This window comes from Falco biarmicus, chromosome 1, assembly GCF_023638135.1.
Source record: "Falco biarmicus isolate bFalBia1 chromosome 1, bFalBia1.pri, whole genome shotgun sequence".
In the NCBI taxonomy this organism is placed as follows: domain Eukaryota; kingdom Metazoa; phylum Chordata; class Aves; order Falconiformes; family Falconidae; genus Falco; species Falco biarmicus.
In genome coordinates this window covers 119,680,557-119,694,414 of record NC_079288.1, presented here as the reverse complement: position 1 = coordinate 119,694,414, position 13,858 = coordinate 119,680,557, and the positions used below count along the sequence as shown (strand labels likewise).

General features: G+C 38.7%; 1 protein-coding gene across 10 annotated transcripts in view; it reads left to right on the top strand.

Moving 5' to 3' along the window:
- The window catches only part of LARP1B (La ribonucleoprotein 1B), a 32,486-nt gene that overhangs the window by 12,230 nt on the left and 6,398 nt on the right, over positions 1-13,858 (top strand). For 8 of the 10 annotated variants that reach the window (XR_008819386.1, XR_008819379.1, XM_056324189.1 and 5 more), the window contains exons 4-12: positions 349-517; positions 1,927-2,070; positions 4,438-4,581; positions 4,794-4,962; positions 8,796-8,940; positions 9,145-9,319; positions 10,168-10,340; positions 10,823-11,197; positions 12,926-13,049. Coding sequence is in view for 8 of the 10 variants with exons in the window: in XM_056324189.1 (XP_056180164.1) it covers positions 349-517; positions 1,927-2,070; positions 4,438-4,581; positions 4,794-4,962; positions 8,796-8,940; positions 9,145-9,319; positions 10,168-10,340; positions 10,823-11,197; positions 12,926-13,049 (1,618 nt within the window). In the remaining 2 variants the exon portion in view is untranslated. The remainder of the gene's footprint in view (positions 1-348; positions 518-1,926; positions 2,071-4,437; positions 4,582-4,793; positions 4,963-8,795; positions 8,941-9,144; positions 9,320-10,167; positions 10,341-10,822; positions 11,198-12,925; positions 13,050-13,858) is intronic. The other 2 variants (XM_056324198.1, XM_056324179.1) reach the window with 2 other exon arrangements.

The window sequence follows — 13,858 nt, the reverse complement described above, 5'->3', positions numbered from 1 at the left end:
TAATCAGCCTGAACATTAGGTACTGGTGAGTAATATTTCTTTCTTTTCTGTAAAATAAATTTCAGTTCTGAGGCATTGGAACACGACTGTTGTGTGCTCCACAATTCTACATAGCCAGTTAAGGAACTTCAAAATCTTCTAGTCTAAAAATTCTTTTTATACTCTCACCGAGTTAGCAGAATATAGAAATATTTTAAGTGAGTATTTTACGAAACAACACAGTTTTTAAAACTTACCATACTGAAGAGGTTGAGAGCAGGTAGTAATAAAGTAATTTTAATAGGTAAAGGAAACTTATACCTTTTGCTATAAGCTGCTGTTAGAAATAATTACTACTATCTCTTGCAGTGTAAGGCTGTAAGTCACAGTAAGAAGCCAACAAATAGAAGAGAAAAGGAGGATAAATCTGATCAGAAAAGCAATAATGGAATCAAGGACAACCCAGAGGCAAAGCCAGATGGTCCGGGAGATAATACTAGCGAAGATGAAGCTCCAGCTAATAACCAGAGGAAAAAAGGTCAGCCTGGGCGCTGTGTATAATGCAATAAGTCACTTCTGATACAGTTACATTAATTCCATTCAGTGACTTCATGAAACCTTGATGTTTTGCATTTTCTAGGTGATAACAGGATGTATTGCTTTTTGCTAGGAAGCTTAAAACAGGCTTCCTTTCTCCGGTTTTGGAGTGTTCTGTTCAGTGCAATAGGAATTCCAAGGAAAAAGCAGCTAATGTCCTATTAATGGTCCATGAAGCTCTGACAATTTCTGGAAAACTTTAGCATGGCTGTGCAAACCATTACTGTCTCTCATATCTTTGTTTCCCTAAGCAGATAGCACTACGTTAATTTAACTTCACATATATATATGTGTGTACATGTGTTACTATATATACTAACACTTTAATTTTCATGTTTTACTATTAGCTTATACCTTGAAGCGATGACTTGAAAAGTAAACCAGGTTATTAATTTCCTTTTGATCCAATCTGTAACATTAAAGCTAGGAAGCAAACCTGTATATTATTTGGTCAGTAGACTGGAGTAGGCTGGAGAAACAGCTGAGGGAGTTTTAAGATACAGCTGCCATCAGCTGTTTGGTTTGGTTTTTTTTTCCCCCTTGCTTCCCTGCTGCTATTTGTTCAGGTCCTAGAGACCTTTGTTGAGTTGATTTTAGATTTGTTAATCATCCTATATATATAGATATATAATATTAAAAAACAAACCCTTTATTACTTTTTAATTTTTTCAGTCTAAAGCAAAGCATTCCACAGGTACAATCTATTTCCACCTCCGCCCCGCCCCTGGTGTGGATAACACATTTTTTGTATTTCCTTATATTTCTTGGCTACAAAGGTATGAAGCCCGCAATACCAATCAAGTATAGGACAGCAAATATTATTATTAAATATTTTAGCCAGCTTGCAGCAAAATACAGCTTATTTGTTTTTATAGTTTTGATACACAGCAGGGGAACTTAATCTGAATATCACAAGGTAAAAATACAGTACTGTAGCTAAATTTTTCAGGAAAATTTATGGTTTGCGATTGAAATCTTCATTTTAGTGGTTAACTTGATATATTATTTTTTTACCTTTAAGTTTCATATCCAAGTTGTGAAACTACATAGTAATGAATTTATTGTATATATTTAACACTTAGGTAGCTTTACATTCTTGGTAGAAGCAGCTCACCTTCATTTCATATTTAAAGCTTAGGTAAGGTTACCTGTCAGAGGAATTCCTGTTTACTGCATTTATCATTATTTAGTTATTCGTCATAGGTTACAAATTCAATGTTAAGCCTCTCCCAGTTTTTAAACTTAGAAACTGACTGTTACTAGTTCTACAAGAAGAATGCTATAGAATCTTTTCAGGAGCTGAAACCTCCAGTAGTACTAAAATGAAGAGTAATATATTACCTTTTCAAGGTAACAAGCAGAAATGGGTGCCGCTTCACTTGGACGACGTAAGGTCAGACAATCAAGACAGACCAGGCTCTCGAGCTAGCTCAAGATTTCTGCTGGAAACAAACAAGTTAATACCTCATAACAACAGACGGAATGAGGCAAGAAGTAAGTAGTTTTCAATCTCTGGGGTTTTCTATTTGTGGCAAACAAAGTATAATACCACATGAGTAGGCATTTATTTTGTTGATTGGCAGTTTATGTTGAACATGACTTTGCCTATACTAAGTAAAACCTAGTGTTTATATTTGCCAATAACCAGCAATAAATAAATAATTGTACTGTAGCTTGACAAATTTTAGATCGAAAAATTTTGTTCGAATGCTTGCTGCCCAATTATTACTTTTTTTTAACCTTTTCAATAATTGAGCAGAGTTGTGATGTCTCCATCACTGGCTCTGCTGAGTAACTGAGTTTGGAAACAGTCTACCTTTACGGTGTGTGCTGGCGCTCTGAATCAAAGCAGCATATATTTTTCTCTTTATGGCTCCCTACAGGGTCTTGGGCCACAGCTTTACGATACAGAAAGTTTGGAGTCTCATAAGGCGGCTGCTCTGTCCTGCTCTACTGCTATTCCCGCAGCTTGTTGCTACCAGAGCAATTGCTTGTGGGCCTACACTTTGAACTCTGCTTTGGCAATTCTACTGATGTTGGTTTTCTCCTTTAAGTTGGACCAATTCCCTCGGTTCCCTGACCTGTTTCTCAGGATGGCCATGCAAAAAGTTGTACTAGAACAACAGAGGGAGAATTGCACCACAGCTTGTACTGCTTCTGGTCCTCGGTGTCCTGAATACAGCTTGTCAGGTGGCAGAAATCTTAGGCTGAGCGTAACTCTTTGGTTTATTTATTTGCCACGGAGATGGGAATTGTTTATGAAGTTCTTTTAGGAGCATGGGTGCAAAGTTTGATGTGGATGTCTGAGGGACGGACAGGAGCAAGGGGAGAATTTTCACTAGTGTTACCACTTTCTTCAGCAGTTATTTCTCAGGGTGGTCAAATGACCAGAAACTTGTAGCTGTAAGTGATTCAAGACCAGATTCAGTGTGAGGGACCATGAAACATATTTTGCTCTTCAGGAGTATTGGCTGTTTAAATAAAAAGCTTGTTTCGGGTTTAAATCAGCACTAGCTCATTAAGGTGTTTCACGTAGGACTGTAGCGTGTGTCTGAAGCCACATGTACTCTCAGAGTGCAAAAATAAAACTGATTTGGGGAAACAGTTGAAGTAACTCCTACACGTTTAGGACCTCTTAAGGTTGAGGGTGGCAAGTGTGAAGGCTAAGGTCCAAATTCCCAATGATACACACAGGTTATGATACTCATAAATTCAGGGTCTTATTTGACAAAAAGTAAAATACAGGAACTTGAATGTATGAGCACACTTATATTGTCGTAGGGTTCATTAAAAACAGTTGCTAGTAAACCAAGATTTCTAATACGAACAAAAAAAAATCATATCGTTAGTCAGTCCTTTGTTAAATCTAGCAGCTCTCAATTTGATCAAGTAGGTGCTGTATCCCCAGGCATTCCTCTGACAGAGAGGTCCCCCGGCATCTGGAAGATATCCAATTACAACTTAAAGAAACTTTAAGCAAGGGTGCCTGAAGATGGAAGTCTCTGAGAGTGTTAGGAAAAGAGAAAGAAATGGTGTGAGAGGGCTTCGTTTTCTCTCATGAGTAAAGGGAGAATTACACCTGTCCTTAAGTTTTGTGGTGAGTGGAGCCAAGGTCCCTGGGGTCTGGTTTGGACCTGCTTGCTTTTCTCTCTTCTTCTACTTCTCTCTTGCTCTCTTCTGCTATGTGTAGACCACATACTTACATGAAAACCTTACACAGATTCTTACCGAGTTGTCTTAGATGTGCGTGTGTTATCAAAAAGGGGTCCTTAACTTAAAAGCTCGGTTTGGGGCACGACCAGCAGAGAATAATAAATGATCGCCATTAAATGGGCAGTGTCAGGGGAGCTGTAGAGACGGCTGCCTCTAGGACCAAAATGGAAGCTCCAGAGAGCCGTGGCTGCGGAAATCCCACACCGAGAAGGATTGTCAAGAGCTGGCGACTCTTCCTGGCTCTCTCTAGGTACTGGGAGTTGTCCACAGGAGGAGACTGTATTATTACGCCTGGAAGGGAAGTTGAATTGCATGATCGTTCCTTCCTGTCCCAAGCCGATTGGGTATTGTGATCCCTGAACTGGCACCACAGCGTCCAGTGGCTTCAGAAGCATTTGAGGTTGCCTGCCAGTCAAGCCCATTTACTCTTCTTTATTGCTAACAGCTTCTGCCCGACTCATCTCAGGCATGGCTGGGCAAACCTTACTGATCCACTCCGGCAGCTTCAGATCTGACCTTCAGCTTTGGCCAGCATGGTTGAGTCGGTGGACTGCCTGGGCGCAAGCTGAGAACTTTGTTACAAGGGACTTTGTGTCACTGTGATGCTTAATTATGATTGCGAGTACTGGGTTTTTTTTCTCTTTTCAGATTGGCGTCGTGATAGAGAAAAGAGAGACGATCACGACGAAGTGTGCAGCGTGAGAAGTGAGGGTGGCAGTGTTCGAGGATTCTCCAGAGGCAGAGGAAGAGGTAGAGGCAGAGGAAGAGGACGAGGCAGAGGAAACCCTAGAAGTATGCAAAGAAGTAGATGCTAACCAAAAATTTTAAAACTGTTTTATAATGTTTTTGTTTGCACGTGAAGTAGGAATTGTCTCAGAAGACGTAGCCTGAGTCTTTTTAAAATCAGATGCTGCAAACCAACAGTAAAGTAGCAGCGTGCTATACTTGTGTGCTGGGCTTAATATTTTTGTCATCTTTCTTTTATGTTCTCCTTTATTTTGAAGTGAACTTTGAATATTCAGTTGGTTATCAAGAACTGTATGGTGAAGGAACTGACCAAGTATTTCATCCTGAGCTTAATGCTAGTGTGATGTATTACTATGGTGATGGAACAGGAGTGCAGATGTATTCTGTGGATGAAGCACTTCTCAAAGAATATATAAAACATCAAATGTAAGTGGATCCTTTAATGTAAACATATTTTTAGGGATCTGGTTAAGATAACTCATTTCAAATGGCGTTTAATCCTTATTATCCATATAAAGATGGAGATTAAGGCATTTCAATTTAACTTTTTGATTTGACTGTTACCAGTGTCAGTTTGAATTTATTCACTAGTGGGGTGGAAAAAGTTGAGTGATGGGGAGGATTTTTAAGGAAGCTGTTCTGCATCTTGTGCTGTAGTCTGGCTCTAACTCGTATACCTGCTTTATTTATGGTACATAGCCCTCTTTATGTTGTCATGTAATTGAGATTTGGATGTCTCTGAGCTTGTGCTTTTTGAGTACTGTTGGTCTGTTTGCCTATAAAGCTCTTCTTGGGTGATGTAGCTAGATGTTTCCCTTATTTGCTCTCAATTTCACTTTGAGAAGTCTTGTTAGTTTTATGTTTTCAGAGTGTTTCACCTGAAACATTTAACTGAAAGAGAGTAGTTTTGCAATGGTACTTGATTTTTCAATAATCTGAAATGTTTACTTTCTCGTGTACACCATTAGGCAATGAGAAACCATCTGGAAGACTGATTATCACCAGGAGACAAGTCAAAAAGGGCCTGGAAACCACTAGCTCATTTTAAAGAGACAGTTTCCACCACTGACAGATATTTCATCTTCTGTACTTGCAACGGCATTTGTTTGCGATGCCTTTGTGGTGGTTTTTGATTGCCCTTGTATTCCATAAAGCAACTTGCTTATTTTATTCTTGCTTCTTTTGTTACAGTTGACGCAAAAAGGAAGAAAAAAGCCTCTTTAAGGGCAGAAAGTATCTGGCATGTGGCTATCAACTTCAAAACTTCTATTGCAGTCTTTTTTGTTACTCTTGCTGCCAGGCCCTTATGAGACCTGACAGTGGACATGTACCCCCATGTCAGGATAATCGGCCTGCACTGTCCTCAGACAAGTGGGGGAGGAGCACAGACACTCCACTGTTGGCCAGATTTCTGGGCATGCAGTGTAGAATCCAGACCTTCTAAGGTAGGACATGATGATGTCCCCCTCTGCTGAGAAAAATGTCAGTTACAGCATTGGTCGCATCTGACTTCTGGTTATATTTGTATTTGGTTTTAGCAACGAGAGGTTGGCAGGTGTCAGTAGAAGACTTGGCATGGCTGGCTAACCAGAGCCGTTGGTTGCTTGTCTGATGTGAACTTCTAAGGCAGTTTGATTATGGAGTTTGCTTTCCATGAGAGGGAGATTCTTGAGCAGGTTTAGAGCATAACTTCACTATTTTTATGCTCCTTAAAAAACCAACAACAACAACAACAACAATAAAAAACAAAACCCAAAAACAAACCCCCAAAAACCCAACGTGTTTTTTATTCACTTTTTCTATCACATTAAAAATTATTGGAAACAGACTTTGTTCATCAGTTACTTATTTTTCGCTTCTAAATGGGGATAATTTAGTTATAAAGTATTAACCATGCCAAAGAAGGAAGTAGATACAGAATAAAGCTACACAGAACTGTTAGGTCTCAGCGTTCCTTATGGAGTCCAAGATTAATATTAGAGGAGTGAGATTGGTGTTTGAATCCTAGTCAGCTGATGAATTTTAAAACAATTTACCTGCTTAAGAGGGAAAAATCTTAAGAGACTATGTTCAGCTGAGTGGATACGTAATTACAGTAAGAAATGCACTGCTGTCAAGCAGTTCATGCTTGTCCCAAGAACCAGCTTGATGTACAAGTGAGCGTAATATTTGTATTGGATACAAAAACATCTTTAATGTTTTTAATTACAGGCTGGAGTTGTCAGCCTGAAATGTTTCAGTGCTCAGCAACTCCTCAGTCTGCAACATGCAGTAGAATTCTATTTAAAAAGTCCTCTTTCTTTAAAAAATAAAGAAATACAAGTCCAGACACGCACCCAGGTCTCCATCAATTCAAGAACAAGTGAAGGGACTGAGGAAAATGAAAAGAAAAGCTGGAGGGGGTGTATGTGTGTGTGTGTAGGTTTGTCCCTCTACTTGGAGCAAATTTGTGCGTTGTTTTCATTTATCATTAATGGTCTTTCACATTCCTTTTTCTAGAGTGATGGACATCAAGTGAGGCAGTTTGAGTCAAGTTCAGTCATTGTCCATTTCTGCTTGTGGAATTTTTAACTAGGTGAATCGTTACAAGATTTTACCTTTACTGTATGACTGTAAAGGTAACAGTAGTAAAAACTTGATATATGGCTTTTGTGCTTGCTTATCTTCTAGACTGGGAGGGGAGAAGAAATGTAGCAGTTCAGAACAGTAAACAGGATATTCTTGAAAGAAACTTTCTCTTTGTGCGCAGTTGCTTCACTGGTCAGTTTACTTAGCTCTGAGTGAGAGCTAATTCTCCGAAAGAGTTATTCTTTTCTCCGTGTGCTCCGATCTAATGGCAGTGTTTTCATTTGTCATATGTCTTATTGTCCAACTTTGAGACTTTTATATTCATTCAGTCCTGGAGCCGAGTGTTTCATATAGAAAGCTTTAACGTTGGATTTCTTTAGCTACCAAAAATTAGAGTGAGAAATGGTACCAAGCTTCTCCTTGGGTCAGTGATGGCATCAGAGTCCTCTCCTCTTGGTAACTTTGGCCTTGATCCCAACTTCAGTGGAGACACTTAGCATTTTATACTTAGTTGAAATTAGAATTAACTTTATTTACATCTGCATGTGGTTGGGCTTTTTCCCCCTCAGCGTTTTAATGCCCTCTTGTTTTATTTTGCACTATCTCTATTTTTGTGTTACGGAATTTTAATTGCTCTCCATTAAATATTTCACTGCCTACTTTCTTGAACCTGATGAGGAGTAGTGTTCGTTGGATGCAATATGCAAAATCATGGTATGATGTGTAAACTCTGTGAAAGGCCTAGATTTTAGTTGTCATGATTGATTTGGGGGGGGGGGGGGTTGTCCATTCTTTTTCATAACATGTTTTCTTGTTTGCTTGCTTTGTGTGACAGGTCATGATTTGAATTCCTTATTTTCCTCTTCACTAGAGTATAAAACATCTTGACACCCTAACCATTTTGTAGAGCAGCTTCATTGTTTAAGAAGATTTGTCTTTCTGCTATTTCTTTGTCCCTTGTCTCTCTCGTTCTGTGGTATTGTCAGATTCTCAAAATGGTCCTTGTCCCTCTTCTCTTTATCCGCTTAACATCATCTCTTCTTTTTGACTTTACCTTTCGCCATGAACTGTTGTGCCTTTTGGTACAGTTTCACGACAAATACAACATTACTATTTTTGTTTTCTCATCTTCCCGCAAGCATGCTTGAAGTAATGATTCAGAGTACATATATGTGCCTCAACACTCAGATAGGATACTTAAACCTTCTAATGTACTGGAAACTGGGAAAAGAAAAGATACAGTTCAGAATGGAGGCGCACTGATACTGCTGTGTGGGAAATAACTTATGCTCTGACTGTAAGCAGTAGTTGTCCTTCATCTATATGGAGGCTAAGAAAATGTTGTTTCCTTCTGTTCATGTAAGTAATAAGGAAGGGGGGTGGGTGAAAGAAAAATTGAGCACAGTTTTTTTCCTTATGCAGTTCATGTATGCAAATGTTAACAAGGCTTTGATTTATACCCTCTATGTACTGTACTGGATCATAACTCTTTCTTAACACGTTGAGCATGCATGCTGTTCTGTAAGTTTTGTTTATAATGATACACCCGTGGAAGGAACGATTTTGTTGATGATGGCAAAGTGTGGTCTGTTTTTAATGGAAGACTTCTAACAAGGAATCTCTTAAGTTGCTATTTTGGGATTTTTCTTTAACCTATGACAGGCTCATATTTGTATGTTTCTTTTCTGCAGTGAGTATTATTTCAGCACAGAAAATTTGGAAAGAGACTTCTTTCTGAGGAGAAAGATGGACCAACAAGGATTTCTGCCTGTTTCATTGATTGCAAGCTTCCGTCGGATGCAAGCTCTGACTACAAATGCTGCCCTCATTTTGGAGGTAAAATAATTCAGGAGTATGTATGTAGAAAGTTGTTTGGTTAATTTTGTACTGCCATTTAAAGTCGGTGCTATGAATTCCTGTTTGCATTGACAAGGATTTTGTAAGGAGACTATAAATGGCAAAGTTTGGGAGTGTTTTTTTCTTTTTTAGGTGGTGCTAGATATGTAAAGTTTCTAAAGTTATAATATGCTTGTCACGCAGGCCCTAAGGGACAGTACAGAAGTTGAAATTGTGGATCAGAGGCTAAGAAAAAGGGTTGATCCAGAAAAGTGGCCGATTCCAGGTCCTCCTCCGTGCAGCCTGCCACCGACTGACTTTTCCCAGCTCATCAATTGTCCAGAATTCATACCAGGCCAAATTTTTGGCTCACATACTGGTAAAGGATTTATTTTATAGAAACGAGTTCAGGACTGTCGATCTAGCTTAGGAAATTTGCCTTTTGATACTGATTTCATAATAGAAGTGGTACATTTGGTAATGGTTTATTCAGCTGATACGTTTCTGTCAGCCTTGCAGTTGCCAAGTCGCATGGCTGGCATGGCTGATGTGAAGGAGATAAAAATGTGTCTTACATGCTGCTGCTGTGACCGTTCTCCGGAATATAGTATGATGGACTACAGTTGTGTAGTAGTAGTAGAAGCAGTAATGGTAATCTTAAGTTAGTGGTAAAATCTGCTTCATTTTGGTAGCAGCTGCATGTTAACTCTTTTTTTTTGATGCATCCTGGTTTTGGATGGGGATTTCATTCGCATTATTAATAGGGAGATGGCTTTGTTTGCTGGCAGCCCTCGGCAGGGAAATCTTTTACTAAAATGTTGGCTGGAATTAGATGGCAAGAATGAAGACTGAGTTAGGCACCCATCCGTAGAGCTAGAGGATGGCGTGGAGAAAACCTGTCCCCAATGATGCTGCTCTTGTTTTCTGACTAACACGTAACTTATCTCAGACTGTTAGAAACTTTACACATAAATAAGTTGCAAGAATTGATATTTCCCTAAAATGTTGAGTGAACTGCGAAAAGCCATCTCCTAAAAATGAAAAGAAATTCTGCTGATCAGTGTTACATTTCATCAGAGAAGTAGAAAAATAGTCGCTATGGTTAAAAGAGACTAGTGAAACAACTGAAAAAACCACCCCAAACAACAAAAAAACCCCCTTAACAAAATGAAACTAAACAAAAATAAAGCAATCCAGAGTAGAAACTGAACTGTTTTCCACTGCTAGAGTCTGCACCAAGTTCTCCAAGACTGGGAAGCCCGCTGAGTCCAAAGGAAAACACCGAAACGAGTAATTTTCAGACGATGTCTAAAGGATTGTCTACAAGTTTGCCTGATTTGGACTCTGAACCTTGGATAGAAGTGAAGAAGAGGCACCGTGCATCCACAGTCAAACTAAAGGTAAAATCAAAAACCTTTAAGTTGGTTTTAAATAAACAAATGCAAAACCTGGCAACTTATAGATTATACCGTAAAAGAAGATTTTTCACATCGTAACGTGTGATGCGTGATAATGCAGTACAGTTAGTGTGCATACTTCTCACTGTGTCGGACCTAGAATAACTGAGTGCATTTGAAATTCTGATCTAAAGCTCACTAAAATGAAATACTGTGGTGTGGGTTTTTTTTTTTTTCTGCTGAGGGGCAGTTGTACCTGTTGATTATTGAAAAAATGTATTATGTGCATCGGTAATTGTTCTAAAAGCTTATGGCAGAATTATTTAGTACAGTAATTTACTTAATAAGCATCTGAAAATGGCTATATTGTTTCCAGTTTCCCCTATGTTTGTTTATTGAAAATGTTCTATCATGTTCTGTTTGTCTCCCATTTGGATAATGTCTGTCCAATTCAAATGTAAAACGCATCACCTTTTCCAACTTAGGAGAGCGGCGTTCCTGTGTCTGATCAAACATCAGATCAACAACAGCCACCCCCACCTCCAGAGGAGCAAGAACAGGAAGAACTTGATTTTATGTTTGATGAAGAGATGGAACAAATTCAAGGTCGGAAGAATAAATTTACTGATTGGTCAGACAGCGATTCTGATTATGAAATTGATGATCAGGATGTAAACAAGATTTTGATCGTAACACAGACACCACCATATATGAGAAGACATCTTGGTGGAGATCGTTCTGGCAACCATGTATGCCGTGCAAAAATAACATCAGAACTTGCTAAAGTTATTAATGATGGCTTATACTATTATGAACAGGATTTGTGGATGGAGCAGAGTGAGAATGACACTATGTTGAAGGTAACTTTCTTAAATTTTTACCTGAAGACTATGCCCGTCCAAACAGTTCTAAAATGGATTTCAGCCATCTGCTGTGTAATTGTAAAATGCTGTATTTTTTTTGAAAGAAAAGTGATAGTAGTTCAGTTTACAGGTCTCTTGAACTCTCTTTATTTTGATAATATTGTAAACAAGTTGAAAGCAAAATCGGCAAGTTTTTCTTGTCACAGATTTGACCAAAAACATTGAATGAATATTTTTAGAACTATCTCTTAACATTTTGGAGAAATTTCAACTTTTCCAGTGTTTTCTTGTTCTATGAATAGTTTGTTTCATAACATTTGCAAACCCTTACCGGAGAGGAAGTGGTCACATTCTTGAGATAAGATGAGAGGACGGTAATACAGTCATTTTGAAGTAGTTTTACGTTAAGGTTCTGTTTGCCTTGTAGCTTGTTACAACGTTAGCTCTGTCAGCAAATGAAACTTTGGATTGTACACCTTACATTTCATTGGAGAAACACTTCTATTTCCTAGCCTGTGCGTGGGCCCGTCTTTGAGGCTTTCAAACCTTTACAAGGAGATGGTCAGCTTTGATATTTTTAAAAAATATTATTTATTATTTTTTTAAATATACTGAGCAGCTGTAAAATTAGATGAGTTGAACTCCAGCACTGCAAAGGCAGAGGTCAACGTGGCATACTGCAGTCCTGTCACGTATCACTCTTGGTTTATTTTTTTGTGCAAGTGAGCCCAGTGAGTGGCACGTGTGTCAACGATCTCACTGTGTCACTAGCAGATATTAAGTGTACAGAAATACAAAGTTACCTAAACAGTAAGTGGTGAGGAGAAGGAGCTTTATCTGTGCACAAGGGTAAAGGTGGTTTGGGGGAAGCAGCTTAAAGGACAAATGGGGCATGTGGGTACAAAAAAGAGCTGACAGATAAAAACGAATGTTGAGAATAAGAGCAGGAAAGTAAGGGTACAATTCAGAATATGGAGTTTTTATTATAAAGGAAATGGACCAAGAAAACCAGCACACTAGAAGAGGACAGTGAGAAATAGCACACAGCCAGGGAAAACTACTTTTTTGTTGTTTTGTTCTTAACATTGATTTAAACAAGATTTTTCACGCACAGCATGCACGCACAGAGATGTCCCGCCCCACCTTCAGCTGAGCAGGGGCAAAAGTGATTTGACTTGTTGCCACACATCCTGGAAAATCCTGTGCTTTTGCGGTTTAAGCTACCAATGAAAACATTAAAAAAAAAAAAAAAACCAAGCTGAACACTTTATTTACAAATGCTGGCTTTTCTTAAGATGTTGCCTGAGAAAGGGAGGAGGGTCTTTTTTGCTCCCCTAAATTGCTAGGGCCTTCCTTGGCACACTTACTGCAGAAGAGGGATGGTTTGGGGTTTGGCAAGGGGCCAGGGTCTCAGTTGTTTTTATTTCTTATTTGTCTGTGAAAATTCGCATGTAGGTGGCCTTACTGTCTCCATTTGCCCATTTACCGGCGTAACTTTGTTTTAGCTAGTGCAGTGTGAGCTTATATACAGTGTCCGTGGCAGCTTTTTTTACAACGTGTGCTAGAGACTTCTTCCATTTTCCTGAAAAGAAATCTGTACTGGCTGTGTGTGGGTAGCTGTGTCAGTTCTGGCTTGCTTATTTTCTCTTCTATGAATTTCACCTGTTTCTCCGGATGATATTAATTATTGTGCTTTGCATTTACAATTTGCTTTCTCTAATTCAGCAAGAGATTGAGAACTTTAAGAAGCTAAGCCTCATTAGTAAAGAGGAATTTGATAGTCTTGCACCAGAACCAGTTGCTGATCCAACCCAAGAAGTTCCTCCAGGACCTTCAGGGTTACGGAAAGGTAAGTAATAAGTATTATTTTTTTTCCGAATCTCTGTAATAAAGAGCAATTCCATAGGTGTTTTAACTCTTTCTGCCTGTGTAATATTTCAATTTTGGTTCAGTCAGCAATCCGAGGGGATTGCTCTTTGCTCATTTTTCAAATTGTCAGCTGTTTGTTAGTAGCATGGTTTCCATTGAGTTAGAACAAGCTGGTACTACTACTTTGCAGGATGTGTATGAGCATCAAAAGGCAGTGTTCTATTTTGTTGTCACCATGTACCAACACCAGGTGCTTTTTGTGTAGTTTGACATTCACAGTGTGTAAAGTAATAGCTAGTGATGTTGTGAAACATATTTTCTAGAAACCAGTATTTTTACGGGAAATGGGGATAGAAGGAATTGAAACTAGAAGAATTTTCTATTTGTATCATAACCTTACTGAGCAGTCACTATGTCCAAATCTTATCTTTTGAGTATTTCTGATGCAGTAGTAGTATTAACATTTACTCGGATACATGCTAATAGTGTCTTTAAAGCAGTTGAAGAAAACCACCTTACTAAACCCACGGCCTCACCAAAAAGCAAGAATGTGGTTATGCTTTCACCAGTGTTTATTTTCCATTACTTCCCTAGTGTAAGTACCAAAGAACAAGCAGTGAAGAAGTGGGTTTAAATTTTCTAGCAAAGACATGCTTGAAACTTTATTTCCTAGTTTTGAGCGGTTTGTGCTGCTTCTGCACAGAGTGCTCTTTTTAATTTGATTATCCTTTGGGGATGATGTGGTTCATTTGAAATGAAACAGGCCTTTAAGATACTAAGGGAGCTTAA